Below are 14,665 nucleotides of genomic sequence, written 5' to 3'. Positions count from 1 at the left end.
AGTTCCTGGCTTTGCTTCCCCCTTCTCCTCGCAGCAGGAATACCGCGGGATCCTCCTTCCTCCGGGCTGGGTTTTGCTCTTGTTGCTGCTTTTTTAAATTTTTTAATTTTTTTTTTTTTTTGCTGGTGGTGGTGGGGTGATTTTTCTTCTTTTTTTTTTTTTTTCCTTTTTTCTCTTTTTTTTTTTTTTCTTTTTTTCCTCCCGAGAGCGGGTGCCGGAAAAAGGGGGGGGGGGGGGGTTGAGGAAGCGGAGCACCGCGGAGCTGCCCGGGTGTGTGTGGTGGGGGGGGGGGGGGGGGGGACGGGAGGAGGGGGGGGCGGGTTGCGGGCGGCTCGGCCGGGGCTGGGCTGGGCTCCGCGGGCGCGCAGCGCCTCCCCGCCGGTGCGGTACTCGGTGGTGGCGGAGGGGGGGGGGGGGGGGGGGTGCGCAGAGAGCCGGGCCGACCGGGTCCGCTCCCCCCCCCCCCCCCGCATCCCCCCCTACCCCCCCCCCCCCCCCTTCCCTCCCTCCTCCGCCCCCCGCACGGACTTTCCTCTCGTCTCTTTGTTCCAGTTCTCGGCCTCTCCGGGAGCGCTCCGTGGCCGGCGGGCACCAGTATCACCACCACCAGTACCACCAGTACCACCAGCAGCGCACGTCGCGATCGCCGTAGCGAGGCACGGCGCGGCTGCCCCCAGTGACCGCGCCCCAGCCCTGCCATGTACCCCAGGGCCGGCACCCGGTGAGTCCCCCGACCCCCCCCCCCCCCCCCCCCCCGCCCCGACCCTCCGCGACCCCCCGACGGCCGCGGGCGCTGAGCCCCTCTCCCCGCAGGCTCCGCACCAGCCGGGCCAGCCGGGCTTCAAATTCACCGTAGCCGAATCCTGCGACCGGATCAAGGACGAGTTCCAGTTCCTGCAGGCCCAGTACCACAGGTGAGCCCCGGGGGGGCGGCCCCGGGGGGGGGGCGGCCGTGGGCATCACCGCTCCCCTCCTCCCCCCTCCCCCCCCCTTTCCCCTGCGCCCGCGGGGTCTCACCCCTCTGCTCTGCCCCCTCCCCCCCCCTCTTCCTCCTTCCCCCCCCCCCCCCCCCCCCCCCCAGCCTGAAAGTGGAGTATGACAAGCTGGCGAACGAGAAGACCGAAATGCAGCGCCATTACGTTATGGTAAGAGACTTTAATCAGATTTCGGATCAGGCTGTAAATGTCATTAGCGGGGAGCCCGGGCGGGCGCTGGGAAAGGGGAGGGGAGGGGGAGTGGGGGGGGAACCCACCACCCCCACCCCCCCCTCGGGGTCCCCGCCACCCCTCCGCGGTGTCCCCGCCGGGGGGGGGATGGGGGGGGATGGGGGCCGCCTGCCCGGGGGAGGCTGAAGCGCAATAAGTTTCCTGTTAACCCTTTTCCGTCGGTCCCTGCAGCTCCTGGGGGGGGGGGAGGGTTAGGGGGGGTGGAGGAGTTAGGGGTTGCCCCCCCTCCCCCGCAGGGTGAGGCCACCCCGGGGCATCCCCTCGCGGGGAAATTGAGCTCTTTTTTTGTTGCCGCAAAACCCTCTTTTAGCCTAATTAGCATCGCCCCCCCCATCCCCCGAGGTGGGGCCGTTGATGATGGGTGTAATGGGTTTAGCAGGACCCAGCACCCCCCTTTTTCCCGGTTGGGGGGAGGGAGGGGGGGAGGCCCCCGGGGTTCCCAGCAGCGATGCTGAACCCGGGGGGGGGGGAGGGGATAAATCCACCCCCCTCCCAGTGAGAAACTGGGTTTTTGGCCAGGCTGCGGGGCCGTACCTGTTCTGCCAGGGCTGTGCAGGCGCCCGTCCCCCTCTTTGTTTTTCTAAGTAGCTGAGGAGGAGAAAACAGGAGTAAAAAGGAGTGTCCTCCTGTTCAACGCATGCCGGTTAAACCCCGCAACCGGCTGCTTAGCCTAAGGGGTATTCCCTTGGCTGCCAGCGCTTTAAGCGCAGTTGTGACCGGGATGCTTTCTGGTAACGACCTTATGCAAATACCTTACGTTAAATTAATTCAAATTCTTCTTGGCTCTTCTTTAATTTTCATGTGTTTACTTTATTTATTTATTTATTTATTATTCCCCAGTACTACGAGATGTCGTACGGTTTGAATATTGAAATGCACAAACAGGTGAGTAATTTTAAAGGGCGGGGGGAAGGAACTGGGATTGACCGATCTCCCGTTGTCCCTTTTCCCAACCTGAGATAGAAACGGGCCCCGATTGCGCCCGACGGGGTGGGAGGGCTGAACTGGGGGATGGCATTCCAGGTGGGATCTCGTGGCCTGGCAGTTACATTGGGAGCTGCAGGTTGATGACATGCCGGTGTTCTGGGGTGGTTTTTTTTTTTTTTTGCCTATATTTGGGAGAAACATAGGTTTTGTAAAGAGTGTTTATGAGAAGAGGTGAAAACAGCCTTGCCTTCCACGCTGGGAGGTCAGTACCTGGAATAGCGTGTTCCCAGCGCTCGGAAAACACTGTTATCTCCCGCGTTTTCCTCTGGTTTTGTTGTTGGTACAACGCGACTGTTTCTAAGGTCGTACCCCTGATACTCGCCGTGCTGTAGCGTGAGACTTAGAAGGGAATTATCTTCAGGGATACCGATATCTTACGGTGTGTTGCTCAATGTCACGCATTTGTCTTTGCATCTGGCAAATGAAGCAATGTTTGGTACTGGGGGTTTGGGTTGGTTTTTGTTGGTTTGTTGTTTGGGGTTTTTTTGGTGGTGTTTTTTTTTTTTCAGCCTCCTCTAATATGTAACTCGCCTGAAGGAAAAATATAGGCGGCCATAGCAGAATGTGGTGTGCTACCTTGATAAGATTATAGTTAAAGAGCCTAAAGGCTGGGCACATGACGGTAAAACTTAAAGGAATAAAGTTATTATTGAGATTAGACCTGATTATTTGTGCTGCTGCTGCTTACTGGTTTTAGAAGTAGTTCTAATTAAGAACTTAAGGCAGATAGAAGTTGACATCAACTTTGCAATTCGCAAATCAGCCCCATTCAACTCCAAAGTGGTTTTGCTTAATAGCAGCATCGCAGCCCTGAGTAAGACAGCGTCGTTAGCGACTGATGAGATTCAAAGCAGTGTGTCTGTGAATCTGCCTCTCTTCTTCTTCGCACACGCTTCCCTTTAGCGTTCTGGTACGTAGTCGCAGGGTAACGAAAATAATTACTGCTTAGTCTTCAGTTTCTTTTTCTTTTTTTTTTTTTTAATATCTTCTTCCACGCAGATAAGCCCCGCTTCTTTCTCTTTGTCGCTTCTGCCTGGGCAAAAGCGTCCTTGCGAGGCGGCGCTGCTGGCGGGGAGCCCCCGGGAGGGGGAGTGGGGGGGGCGCCACGCAGTGCCCGGGGCGAGCGGGGGCACGCGGCGAAACCCCGGGCACCGTTTTGCCTTGGAATACTCCTGAAGGCGGGATTCGGGCTCAGGCCCGCGCTGGCCTCCTGCCAGGACCCCGTCCCCATTTTGCGTGCGTCCCAAGGGGGGGACACGGACCCCGCTGCCGCTTCGGGAGCGCCGGAGGGCGCGGGGTGACGCCAGGGCTCGCGCCGGCTGCGCCGGGGAGAGGGAATGCCTTTTGCCACCCGGTGGCTCGGTGATGGAGCGGCTTCGCTCTGCGCAAACGCCGGGAGATGCTGAAATACTAACGGCGAGATATTGAGCTTTTTCTCGGCCGTGGAAGCTTCGGAAGCAATTGCTGCTTCCCCGGTGTGTTTTCCGCCAGCGCGTGGTTGCAACCGAAAACTGACGTTGAGCGCGTTTGCACCGTGGGAGCCCAGTGCGGGCTCCGGTGGGGTGTGGATGGCGGTGCGACCGCGTAGCGCGTGTCTTCCCCATGGCGTCCGGCCGGGCAAAGAGGCCGGCATGGTTTGGGAAGGTAACCAAAACCGCCCAGGGCTGGTTTTCCGTGGGGTCGGGATGGGCAGAGCCTCCGCTGCCCTCCCCGACCCGGCTTTTGCGGGGTGGCGGCGCCCAGGCCGCGGCGTTGGCGGCTCGGGGAGGTTCGCCGTGGTCGGCGTGCCCGGCTGGGAGCTCGGCCACCTCACTCACGGCTCCGCACATGGAGCCTCGCTGGATGATTCCAGCATCCTCTGCCTGCTTTCGCCGTCCCCGGTGACATATGCTGCGTGCCTCGCGCGGAGCTGACGGGGCGGCGGGCGGGAGGGGGGGGAAGTTTTGGGGAGGTGAAGCCGTCTTGTTCTTTAATTGACAGCGATGTGCGTGGCGGCGGAGGAAAACAAAGCTGCTCCCAGCGCGCTTCCAGGCGAAAATGGGGTGAGCCGGAGCGGAGGGTTGGGCCAGTTTGGGCCGGGGAGGGTTCGCCCCTCTTTGGGGTCGCGGCATCCCCCCGGAAAGGTGGGCATCCCGCGTGCCGCTAATTGCAGCGTGGTCCTGCCCGCAGCTGGTTGAGGGTGGTTAGTCCTGAACAAACAAGTTTATCAGCTGACCTGTTTAGCGGTTGACTTGTGTTTATCTGCACACAATCAAGTAGACTGAAGTGCCTGAATTATTCATGCGGTGTCCTGCCCTCCAGACTTGACTGCTTGTGATTACATCTGCTTGAGACAAACATTGATGGATACTTCATCTTTAAGCAAAAGGGGATTGTCTGTCTGCGGGCTTATATAACAGATTATCTCTTCTACGCTGAATATTAAGCGTGTGCATATGTGGCTGCGTGCGGTGGGGTTGTTTTTTTTTTTCCTTTCTTCTCGTTTTGTTTCTCGTTAAGAAGAAGGGGAAAAAAAAAAAAAAAGTAGTTTCATAAACAACTCCATATGCAAGGAGATATTTAGGAAGTGACTCCCCACTTTGTTGCATATAACGCAGCGAATTGCTCCTTACATCAGCCTTCCTGCTGAATGAAGGGCGCTCCGAGCCCGCCTCGGCTTTCTTAAACCTGAGGTCGGTCCGGAGTTTTCTTTTTCAAACCGGAGCGAAAGTCTTTTTTTTTTTTTTCTTTTTTTTTTTTTTTTTCTTTTTGTTTTTTAAGGGTAATTGGTTTTTACAAAAGACACTTTCCTTCCCCTGTTGGTTTTGCATTGTTTTTGTTCAGATCTCTGGAGATAATCGCCAAATGCAATCGGAGGGGAATAATGATTCCAAAAGAAAAACTAATTTGCGTGGGGAAACGAGACACCTCGGAGGGGAGAACCTTTGTGCTGACTTTTTTTTTTTTTTTTTTTTTTTTAAATGGCTGAGAACTCTCTACATAAGCACTTCTTGTTTTCGTGCTTAAACACTTAACGCCTGGAACAAACCTAAACCCTCCTGACGCTTCCAGGGGAAGAGAGGCACGCTCTTCTTTTTTTTTTTTTTTTTTTTTTTTTTTTTTTTTCTCTAGAATATTCCAAGAACACAATATACTTTCTGTCATGCTTGTTAGCAAGGAGTGCCAGGTAATAATTTGCTAAATACTTCAGAAGCCAAGTAATTTGTTAGCGTGATACTCTCAGGTCTCCTAAGGTAGAAGGGAATAGCTGTCAACCGGCTTAACCTCTCCCTCCCTTTGGCTTTGTGGGGGGCGCTGGGAGCCCCGGGTGGGTTTTGGGGGGGTGCCGGGTGAGGTATGTCTCCCCGCAGCCCCGGTGCCGGTGGTAATTCCGTAATGAGGGGTTGCGGCCCGTCCCTCCGCACCCCCTCCTCCCTGAATTTAATTCTCATCAGCGAAGCCCTCCACTTGGCTAATAACGATAGCAGCCACAAATAGCTTTCAACATGCCATTGACAGCCTGGTTGGAGAGAGCACTTGAAATAGTGGTAGACAGCTGAAAGTACCCATAATTGTGCGCCGGAGTGAGAACCACACTGCTCAAGGGCCTTATTTTCATGTGCTTAAAGAGACAATATCCTGGTTTCAACAGATGCTTCTGGTGCTTCACCGGCGGTGTGATTTACTCGGCGCCTTTCTCCCACCGCCCTCCTCCAGGGCTGAGGTTTGGGGGGGGTTGGGGGGGGTGCGCGCGCCACGCCGGGGAGAGCTGCGGTGGCTGAAGGAGGGCCGTGGTGGTCCAGACCCATCTCGGAAACATCGTTGGCACGTGGGGGGTGCGTGTGGGTTTGGAGCTGAGGAGGGGGCTGGGGGCGCGCCGGTGGGAGCGTCTCCCCAGGGTGATGCTGATGCCACGTTCCTGCATCCCATGGACCGTCGCCTTCGGCAGCGCTACCGGACCCATCGCTGCGGGGGTTTAGGCTTGGGGTGGAAAGGCTTTAATAACATCTTGGGGGTGGAAAGTCTTTAACATTTTGGGGTGGGTTTTTTCTTTTTTTTTTTTTTTTCCTTCAAGAGGAGGAAGGGCTGAGTGCGCGATGTGGTGCGTTCAGCCCCTTGTCTCCGGCCTTCAGCCCACCATTTAAACCAGTAAGCTAGGGCAGGAGGGAGTTTGGTCTGGTATGACCCAAAAAAAAAAAATCCATTGCGAGGCTGCATCCCGAGAGGGTCCGGTCTGGTGCGCTGGTGTGGAGGTTCGCGGGGGACGTGTCCCGCTCGGGGCGTGGGTTGGGGTGCGTGCGCTTCGTGCGGGGCATTTGGGAAGGCTGGGGCCCTTTCCGTGCGCTCCTCCGTCCCTACAGCGTGCCTGAGCGCTGGCCCCGAAGGCTCGGAGCTCTGGGAACCCACGGGGGGTTTGGGTCCGGCCCCGTGTGCCGGGGTCCTGCCCGAGGCTGTCGGGATCAGCCCAGGGCTGCCACCCCTGGGGCGGCCCCGCAGCTCCCCGTGGCTTGCTCCGCTCCGGCCAGGGCTAACGCGGTTTGGCACAGAGAGCATCTCCGCTGGCCGGAGCAGCGTCTGGAGGGCATCGGGCCATCACGGCACCCCCAGGGGCACGGGCTGCCCCCCAACCCTCTTGCCCTGGTTCGGGGCTGGGGCTTTGCTTGCGCTCGCTGTGCTTCAGACGATCTTTAAGGTTGCTCCTTTCGACTCCGCTCTGCCTATCCTGCGACCGGCGGCGTTATTTTTAAACTTCCCTCTTGCCACGTCCAGGTGTAAAGACGAGAGGACGGGGAGCCGGGGAGCTGGTGGGGGGAGCCAACCCCGCAGCTATTTATCACCATGCCGCCGCGCTGCCGCTGCCGCAGCCCCTGCCCGGCCCTTGACTCGGCTCCAGCCGCGGCTCTCCCTGCCCTCGGCCGCTTCGGGTGCTCGGAGCGGCTCTGGCCATTTTAAGAGCGGGTGACAGGACTGGCAGCCCGCGGCCGAGCGCTCTGTCTCTTGATTTATAACCAGTGCAAATGTTTTCTCCGGTTCCCTCCCTGCTCGCGAAACATCACCCGGAGTGTTTCTCGTCTTGCGGCAGCTCAGGTTCCCAGCAGGCGCGGGGGGCTGCTGGGGGATTAGTCGGGATTTCAGGTTCTCCTGACTCCTTGCCCTTTTTAACGAGTGGCACGGAGCTGCCGTCGGCATCCCGCGGGTGCCGGTGCCGGGCTGCGCGCCTTTCCCGGGATGCCCTACGCAGCCCTCGGTCTCTTCGCCACCGCTCGCTTGCGGCCCCCCCCCCGTCTCTCTCGGCGATGCTCACTGTGGTCCAGCGAAGATGCAGGGCGTTGGGAGGGGATGCGGAGGCTGGGATTGCCATGGCAACCCGCGGCAGGGGGACGGGAATGGAGGTTTTTCTTGGCAGGAGCAGCTCGGGGGGGGGCTTGGGGGGCTCTGCTGCGCTGGGGAGAGGGGATGAATGGGCCCCGTTATGGGTATGGTGTCGGGCATGAAACCCTCCCCTGTTCCCGGCGCGCCCGAGGAATCCCCTTTCGCTCCCGATTAAACTTTTAATGGGGACAACGAGAGTTTAATAAGCTGGGGAATGGGAAAAGTTAAAGTGAACAAATATTTAAAGATCATTGAATCTCGTGTTAACAGGAAACCTCGCGGTTGTAAACATAACATTTTGGACATCTAATATCTTCTTGCTCGCGGAGTCCCACGTGGGAAGTCTCTCTCTTTGCGGAGCGCAAAGTTTTTCTTCAGATCTTTGTTGGAAGTTTGGGGCGGAATGGGATTCAAAGGTGGAGGCGATGGGTCGTCGTGCGTCGTCTTTGTCTGGACCGCGACGGTGCCCGGGGAAAACCCAGCGCCTGCCCTCCCTCCTCTCTTCGGATGCTGCGTTTTTCTTTTTCCCTTTACACCTTACCGACCTTTGCGACGTGCAGCCGGAGGGACCGCTCGTGCTGCCACCGCCGTTTCCACCTCAAATAAGGATTGAGCTTGTTCTAGAATTTGTCGGGGGCTGGCAAGAAGGAGCTTGCGGGAGAAGCAGTTGTGCTGGAGGAGCAGCGCGCCGAGTGCTTCTTGCATCCCGAATCCAATAGGCTTCATCTGAAGGAATAAATATTTAATGGAGCTGCAGTTTATATATAATCTAATCGATGCCTCGGTGCCAAAAAAGGGCCTTTTAAAGAGGTTTACCGATCACTGAGCGACACGTGATGTGAGCGCCGGGGCGGTTAGTGGGGGCACCGCTGCCGCTTGGAAGTGGTATCACTTTGCCGGGCCGGCCGGTGGCACGCACGGCACCGGCCCGCGCTCCCGCACCGTGGGACACGGCACCGTGGCCGGGCTCGGCTTCTGCGGTTTTAGCTCGTCAGCCCCATTTTTTGCGGGCGCAGAGCGGCTGGCGGGCGATGCGTGCGTGTTGGGTGTCTAAAAGAGCTGTCGGCGGCCAGAGCCCTTTCCTCCAGGGCAGGGAGGATTGTGCCTTCACCGTCCGCCTGATGAGCCCCGCGTCCTCGCGCTCGGGTCCGGGATAACCCCGGCGGCCGCGGCGCTCGCCTGGCTGTGGCCGAGGTACCCGAGTCCGGACCGCAGCCTCTGCCTCGACCCAGCGCCTTCCCCTGCCCTCTGGGAGGGCTAAGAAAAGCATCAGGTGTAACGCGATCGCCGGGGCGCTTTCGGAAAAGACGACGGCCAGAAATATCCCCGTGGCTTTGCAGCCGACACGGGCAGCGCCCGTGCGAAGGCGCTGCGGGAGCCGCGAGCGAGCGGCTCCTGGGGACCCCCTGCGGCGCGTCCCCGAGCTCCGATGGCCGCGGGGTCTCGGCGGGGTGGACCCCTCCGTGGGGGTGAGTCCGGGCTGGGGCAGACTGGGCTTCTCCGGGCATCTCCGTGCGTACCGCCATCCCGGGGCACGTTGGTCATGCTCGTTGCGTTAGCCTTGTCGTAACGCCCGTGCGCCCCAGCCACTGCCCAGCTCCTCAGAGTAAGGGTTTGGAGTGTCGGTTGAGGCTTTTTTCCTCCAAACTATGATATTTGGACTTTTTTTTTCTCTCACAGTATTTGAGAAGAGGTGGAGCTGAGAGCCCCTCTCCGGGTTGGCACCCTGCTGGGTGTGGGGTTCACAATCTGAGCTGCTGTGGGGTGCATCGTGGGGACAGCTCGGGGGTGGGGGGGGGGATCAGAGGGGGGGGAGGGGGGCGAAGCCTCGGGGGTGCCGGGGGCTGCGGCGGTGGTTTGGGGAGCGCACGGGGCGGCCGCTGGCCGTCTCGGGGAGGAGGCACCTGGCCAGCGGGAAGGCTGGAGTGGGACCCGGTTAATCACTTGCCTTATTGATAACGAGCTGCTCAGGGCTGTCGGAAGGAATTTCTGGGCGTTTGATTCCGGGCCAGGGCTCGGCTCCGGCCATTGTTGCGGCGCTGAATCCTTGCGGCTGCTCGGGCGGTGTTTGAGTTGGAGCAAAAGCTGTTTTAACAGCTGCCGGGGCCGGCGGAGCTGCCGGCGTTGTTAACCCTTGGGAGCTGGGGGACGGTGGTGCCGGCGGTGCCGGCAGCCCCGCGTGCCGAGCGGGAGCATCCGCGGGGTGTGCGGTGCGGGGCAGGACGGCACCTCCCGGCACCGGGCTGCTGGCTCACCCCAAAGGCGCGCTGGGGTCAGCACTGGGGGAAAACGTTACTCCCAGTTGATGGAGATGTTGCGGAAAGCGCAGTTTGACATCGTTGGTTAAACTCCTAAATAATGAGGTGAGGGGTGTAAATGGTTAGGGGTTAAATTTCCGGAGCCTGATGTGAGGATGGCGAAAGGAACCCCAACAGCTTCAGTTTGGGGTGGGGAAGGACCTCGACGGCGCCGAGAGCAGAGCAGGCACCCAGCAGCCCTCGCGGCTGACTCAGCCCTCGCCGCGCGGCGCGTCTTTGCCGAGGCCGCTGCTGAGGAACCTCAACGCCCGCAGATGAGCGGAGGGCGGTGGCGAGGGGCTGTCCCCCGCCTGTGCTCCCGCCTGGATGTGCAAATCGGTTTTTACGTGATCCGGCCTCTTTAGAGCAGCTGCTCTAAGGATGGGGAGCTGTGCCGGTGTCTGGGATGTCCGAGCTTTCGTGAAGCCGGGGATGTCCGTGCTGGCGTGAAGCCGCTGGGGCTGCTCGGTGACACTGGGTCCCGTGATGGGAAGGGGACCAAAGCGTCCCGAGAGCGTTGTCCCTGCGCTGGCGAGCACAGAGCGTGCACCAAGGTGCTTTCCTTGCCTCTTTTGGGAATTGTCGCTGCTGCTTGTGCAGCCACGGGAGGGGACGGGGAGGGGGATGCCCGGGAGGGGACGGGGAGGGGGATGCGCAGCGGTGCTGCCGGGAAGCCTCGTGCAGTCCGCAGGAGGTCCCGTGGTACTTACTGTTGCTTTTTCTTCTTCCTTTTTTTCAGACAGAAATTGCTAAGAGACTGAATACGATTTTAGCTCAGATCATGCCTTTTCTGTCACAAGAGGTAAGGGCGTTTTCGCACCCCGGGGTGGGGGATGCCGCTTCTCCCAGGGTGGGGGGGGTCCCCAGGAGGGCAGCGCTGTGCCTCTCGGGGTGTCCCACGAGGGCGCACGGACCTGCTCCCACCAAACCCATCTTTTGGGGGCGTGGGGCTGCCCCATGAGGAATGGGGCTCACATCCCACATGTGTGTTGCAAAACCCATGGTGGGGGGGGGAGAACTGGACCCTGCGAGGGGCTTTGCTTGGCCATGGGGGGAGGTGGTGGGGGGGGTCTGCGCTGAGCCCGTGGAGCACAAAAGGCTGCGAGGGGCTCCCCCCGCACCCCGTGGAGCAGGGAGGTGCGCCCGGGCTGCCGCTCCTCTCGCGAGCCAAATACAGACGAAAGAAGGGGGTGACCGGCCCCAAGGGGGGGTTCGTCTCGGTGCCCCCGTGCCCGGCTCTGACCTGGCCGTGCTCCTCTGTCCCCGCAGCACCAACAGCAAGTGGCACAGGCTGTTGAGCGTGCCAAGCAAGTGACAATGACGGAGTTGAATGCTATCATCGGGGTACGTGGACTTCCCAATCTGCCTCTCACCGTGTGTATACCCCTTTTATTCCTATCATTTACCATAACCAGAGGCAATCCTGCGCTCAGGCGGGGTTAAAGAAGGGCACCTCGCAGCACCCCGGCTCTCCCCGCGGGCCCCCCCCCCCCCCCCCCCCAACCCACCAAAACTCCCCTAATCTGGCATGGAGCGAGGCGGGGTGGCTCGGGCAGGCCAGTCCCCCTCCCCGGGCGCTAATGCGGCACCAGCAGCCAAATTGGATGTTCTCCGTGGGACTGGGGAGCGTTGGGGGAGCGGAGCGGGGCCAGGTGCCCGGCAGCCCTCCCGGAGCCCCCCTGAGCCCAGGCATGTCTCTGCGCGTGCTGTTGATGTGAAATGTGCTGTAAACTTGACGGAGTTGTTGTTCCATGCATTGACTTACCCGCTCCCGTCTTGACCGGGCTCTCTCTCCCTCTCTCTCTCTCGCAGATCTCGGGCGGTTTTTAAGACTAACCATTTTTATTGCCTCTTTTAATTGACGTTACGGTCTCGGTCCTGCAGCAAACCTGCTGGCTGTTGGAGCGCCCTTCACCCTGGGACATTGGTGTCCCCAACCGGCGTCCTGGGGAGGTGGCTCCAGAGCTCCTCTGGGTTTTGGTGTTTGCTTTCCAAAAAAATACTCTTTTTTTTTTTTTTTTTTTTGAGTAACTCTTTACACTTCTTTCTTAGGCTACAAGCATCTTTGTGATTCTCTGCATTTAACTGGCTTTTACGTACATTTTTCTGGTTTTTGTGGGTAGCACTAAGCATAGATAGGTGCTCGGGGCTCCCGCAGCCCTTGGGGCCAAGGTGGGATCCCCCTCACCGGATCCCTCCTGGTGGGGTTTGTGCGGTGACGGCACTTGGGAAGCGGTGCGGGGACGGGGATGTGTCTCGTTGGGTCCGTGCGGGGGTGTTGGGCAGCACGGCCCTCCCGCCGGGCAGCGAGGATCGGGCTGCGCGGCTCTGATGAGCTGCTCTAAGTGGCAGCCAGGAGCCCGGGCAGGGAGAGGCAGATATTGGAATTCAATTAAGGTAAACGAGCGGGGCCCGTGACCCCCATTTTCGAGGTAATTGCTTCCTCGGATCAGAGGGAGAGTGTCGTCCCGTCATTAAGCAGCCAGGCGTTTAATCGCTTTGCATGACGAACTTCCCGGAGGCGGGAGTTAGGGGCTGCCGGGGGGAGCCCGGAGCCGATGGGGGCGAGCGCTGGGGCGGGATGGCAGCGGGGAGCATCTCCCGCTGCGCCCTGGGGGGGGACGACACGGGGATGGGGAGCGATGCCCTGCGCTTGGGTGGCTGCAGAGGAGGGCAGAGCGCGTTGCTGAGACGCGGGGCAGAGCCGAGCCGCTTGGGGTGGCGGGTCCGTGCTGCGGGCTGGGTGCTGCGCCTGCCCCGGTGCCCCCCGAGACGGGAAACCAAGAGGGTTTTCGTGGGTTTTTGGTGTTTTGTGGTGTGTATATTTTTTTTTTTTTTTTTTTTTTTTCTTTCCCCAACTGAATTTCTGCCCTTTGTGCGCGCGGGGGTTTGCTATTGCAGGGTTGCTCATGTGGGGACGGTCACTGGTGCGGGGTCTTGAGCGGAAGAGGGCGGCGCACTGGGGTGCCCCTGGACCCACACCCGTGGGGTGCCGTGGGGACCCCGACGCCGGGGCTGGGGGGGGGGGGGGGGGAGCGGGCGGCTCTGCTGACCCCCGCCATACCTCCCAGTGCGAGAAGGCCGCTCTATTTATAAACCGCCCCAGCAGCTCGGCGCAGGTGCCGCAAACAAAACTGACACGCGAAAAAAACGCACCAAATCATTAAAACCTCCTTTTTCGCCCCTTTCGAGGTCAAGAACTGTTAATTTTATGCATCTAGGCCATTGTCTCACAGTTCCTCTGCTTCAGGCTTCTGTGAAATCGAGCCCTTGATTTGGTTATAGCTCTGGAAATGATTAGACTACTTTACTAAATTTAACGCAAGTGGTGAACTTAAGTGGTGAACCATTAAATCGGTTAACAAAGGCATGAAGCATGATGTACATAATCCAATTAAAAACACTCTACATACGAGATATTCCTTGCCAGCCTTTCTCGTAAATTGTAACCTCCTTCATATCTTAACCATATTTGTCTGGCACATGCCGAGGGACTCCAGAAGGAAAACATCTCCGTGTCTGCGCATCTCCGACCGCCTCCTCTCGCCTGGCGGTGCCCATGTCCCCGCTCTCGCCCGGGGATGGCTTTGCAGCGCTTTTGCCCCGTGCTGCGGGCTGGTGTCCCGGGCTCCGCGGGGGACGCGGGCCAGCCTGCGGTCCTGCCGGCAGAGGAGAAGCCCCAGCGCAGCCTCCTCGGCGGGTCCGAGCTCACCGTTCGGCCGGGGGGGTGTGGGGAGGGTCCCCGGCCCTGGGAGGCTGCCCCAAGTCCTGGCGCGTTACCGCACTGCGCGCGGGGCTTTTTGGGGCGGGAGCCTGATCCCGCTGGGAGGTGAGCACCCCGTCGGGTCCCCGCTGCTGGCCGAGGTGTGGGGCAGCCAGCTTGCAGGTGCAGGGGTGGTTTTTTGGGTGGCCGAAGCGCTCCTGCAGCCCGCCCTCCCGTAGGTTGTTTGCAACCAGCCTCCGCATGGTGTGGGTTTTTTTTGTTGTTGTTGTTTTTTGTTGTTGTTTTTTTTCTTAAAACCAACTTTTTCTGCAGAAGGGAAGAAGGGGCAGGGGGAGGGCAGGTGGGCTTTTCAGCAGAGAAGGCGCCAAGCGAGCGGCATCGCTGAGCTCCACCGCATCCCCTCTGCGCCGTGGACCCCCGGGTGGGGTTTATCCCCTTCCGTGGAGTCTCCAGGACGTGATTCCGGAGCGCCGCACAAGGAGGGACGTGCGTCGACTGCTCCTTGGGCTAACGCGCACAAGCCCGGCGGAGTGATGCAGCCGGGAAGGATGGCGGTGGGAAGCTGCGAGCAGAACCTGGGGATCCTCCAGCATCCACGCGGGCGCCCTGAGGACCAGTGCCGATGTGGGATGTGCGCTGGGGTTCATCGGCTCATCATCTTCTCCTTGCGGCGGGAGCGACCTGGCCGGGGCACGGCTCCTTCCAGCCGTGCGGGGATGGAGGTCGGCTGCCCCGTGGAGGTGTGATCCCGGCTGCCCCGCGGAGCTCGGGCAGCCCAGCCCCGACGCCGGGTGGAGGGATGAGGAGGCTTCGAGCCGGAGCTGCCGGGCGAGGAGGCTTTCCATGTGGATTCTGCTCACCGGTTCCTGCCCGCCAGAGGGGAGAAAAACACCTTTAAACGTTACCTGGGAGTGGGATGTTGTCACGGCGTTCATTTCTACAACCCCTGCGGGGGGGCTCGGACCCCACAGGGCCGGTCCTCTGCGGCTCGCCGAGCCCTTGGATGGATGTATTTGCTGGCAGCTTACAAAAAAAGGAAGAAATGGGCAGTTTTCTGCCTCGCTGGAGGGTGAGGCTCG

The 14,665-nt window shown here is 59.8% G+C and overlaps 1 protein-coding gene across 2 annotated transcripts in view; it reads left to right on the top strand.

The window, feature by feature from the left end:
* The first annotated feature begins 694 nt into the window (after positions 1-694).
* Positions 695-14,665, top strand: part of TLE3 (TLE family member 3, transcriptional corepressor) — a 28,084-nt gene continuing 14,113 nt past the window's right edge. Inside the window, exons 1-6 of one of the 2 annotated variants that reach the window (XM_082488771.1) lie at positions 695-721; positions 814-914; positions 1,082-1,145; positions 2,067-2,111; positions 10,602-10,664; positions 11,132-11,236. In XM_082488771.1, the coding sequence (XP_082344897.1) occupies positions 1,125-1,145; positions 2,067-2,111; positions 10,602-10,664; positions 11,132-11,236 (234 nt within the window). In that variant the 5' untranslated portion in view covers positions 695-721; positions 814-914; positions 1,082-1,124. The remainder of the gene's footprint in view (positions 722-813; positions 915-1,081; positions 1,146-2,066; positions 2,112-10,601; positions 10,665-11,131; positions 11,237-14,665) is intronic. The other variant, XM_082488772.1, reaches the window with a different exon arrangement.

This window comes from Vanellus vanellus, assembly GCF_965231255.1.
Source record: "Vanellus vanellus genome assembly, chromosome: 11".
Taxonomy (NCBI): domain Eukaryota; kingdom Metazoa; phylum Chordata; class Aves; order Charadriiformes; family Charadriidae; genus Vanellus; species Vanellus vanellus.
The sequence above is the reverse complement of the archived record's forward strand: the minus strand, read 5'-3'. Positions and strand labels throughout refer to the sequence as shown.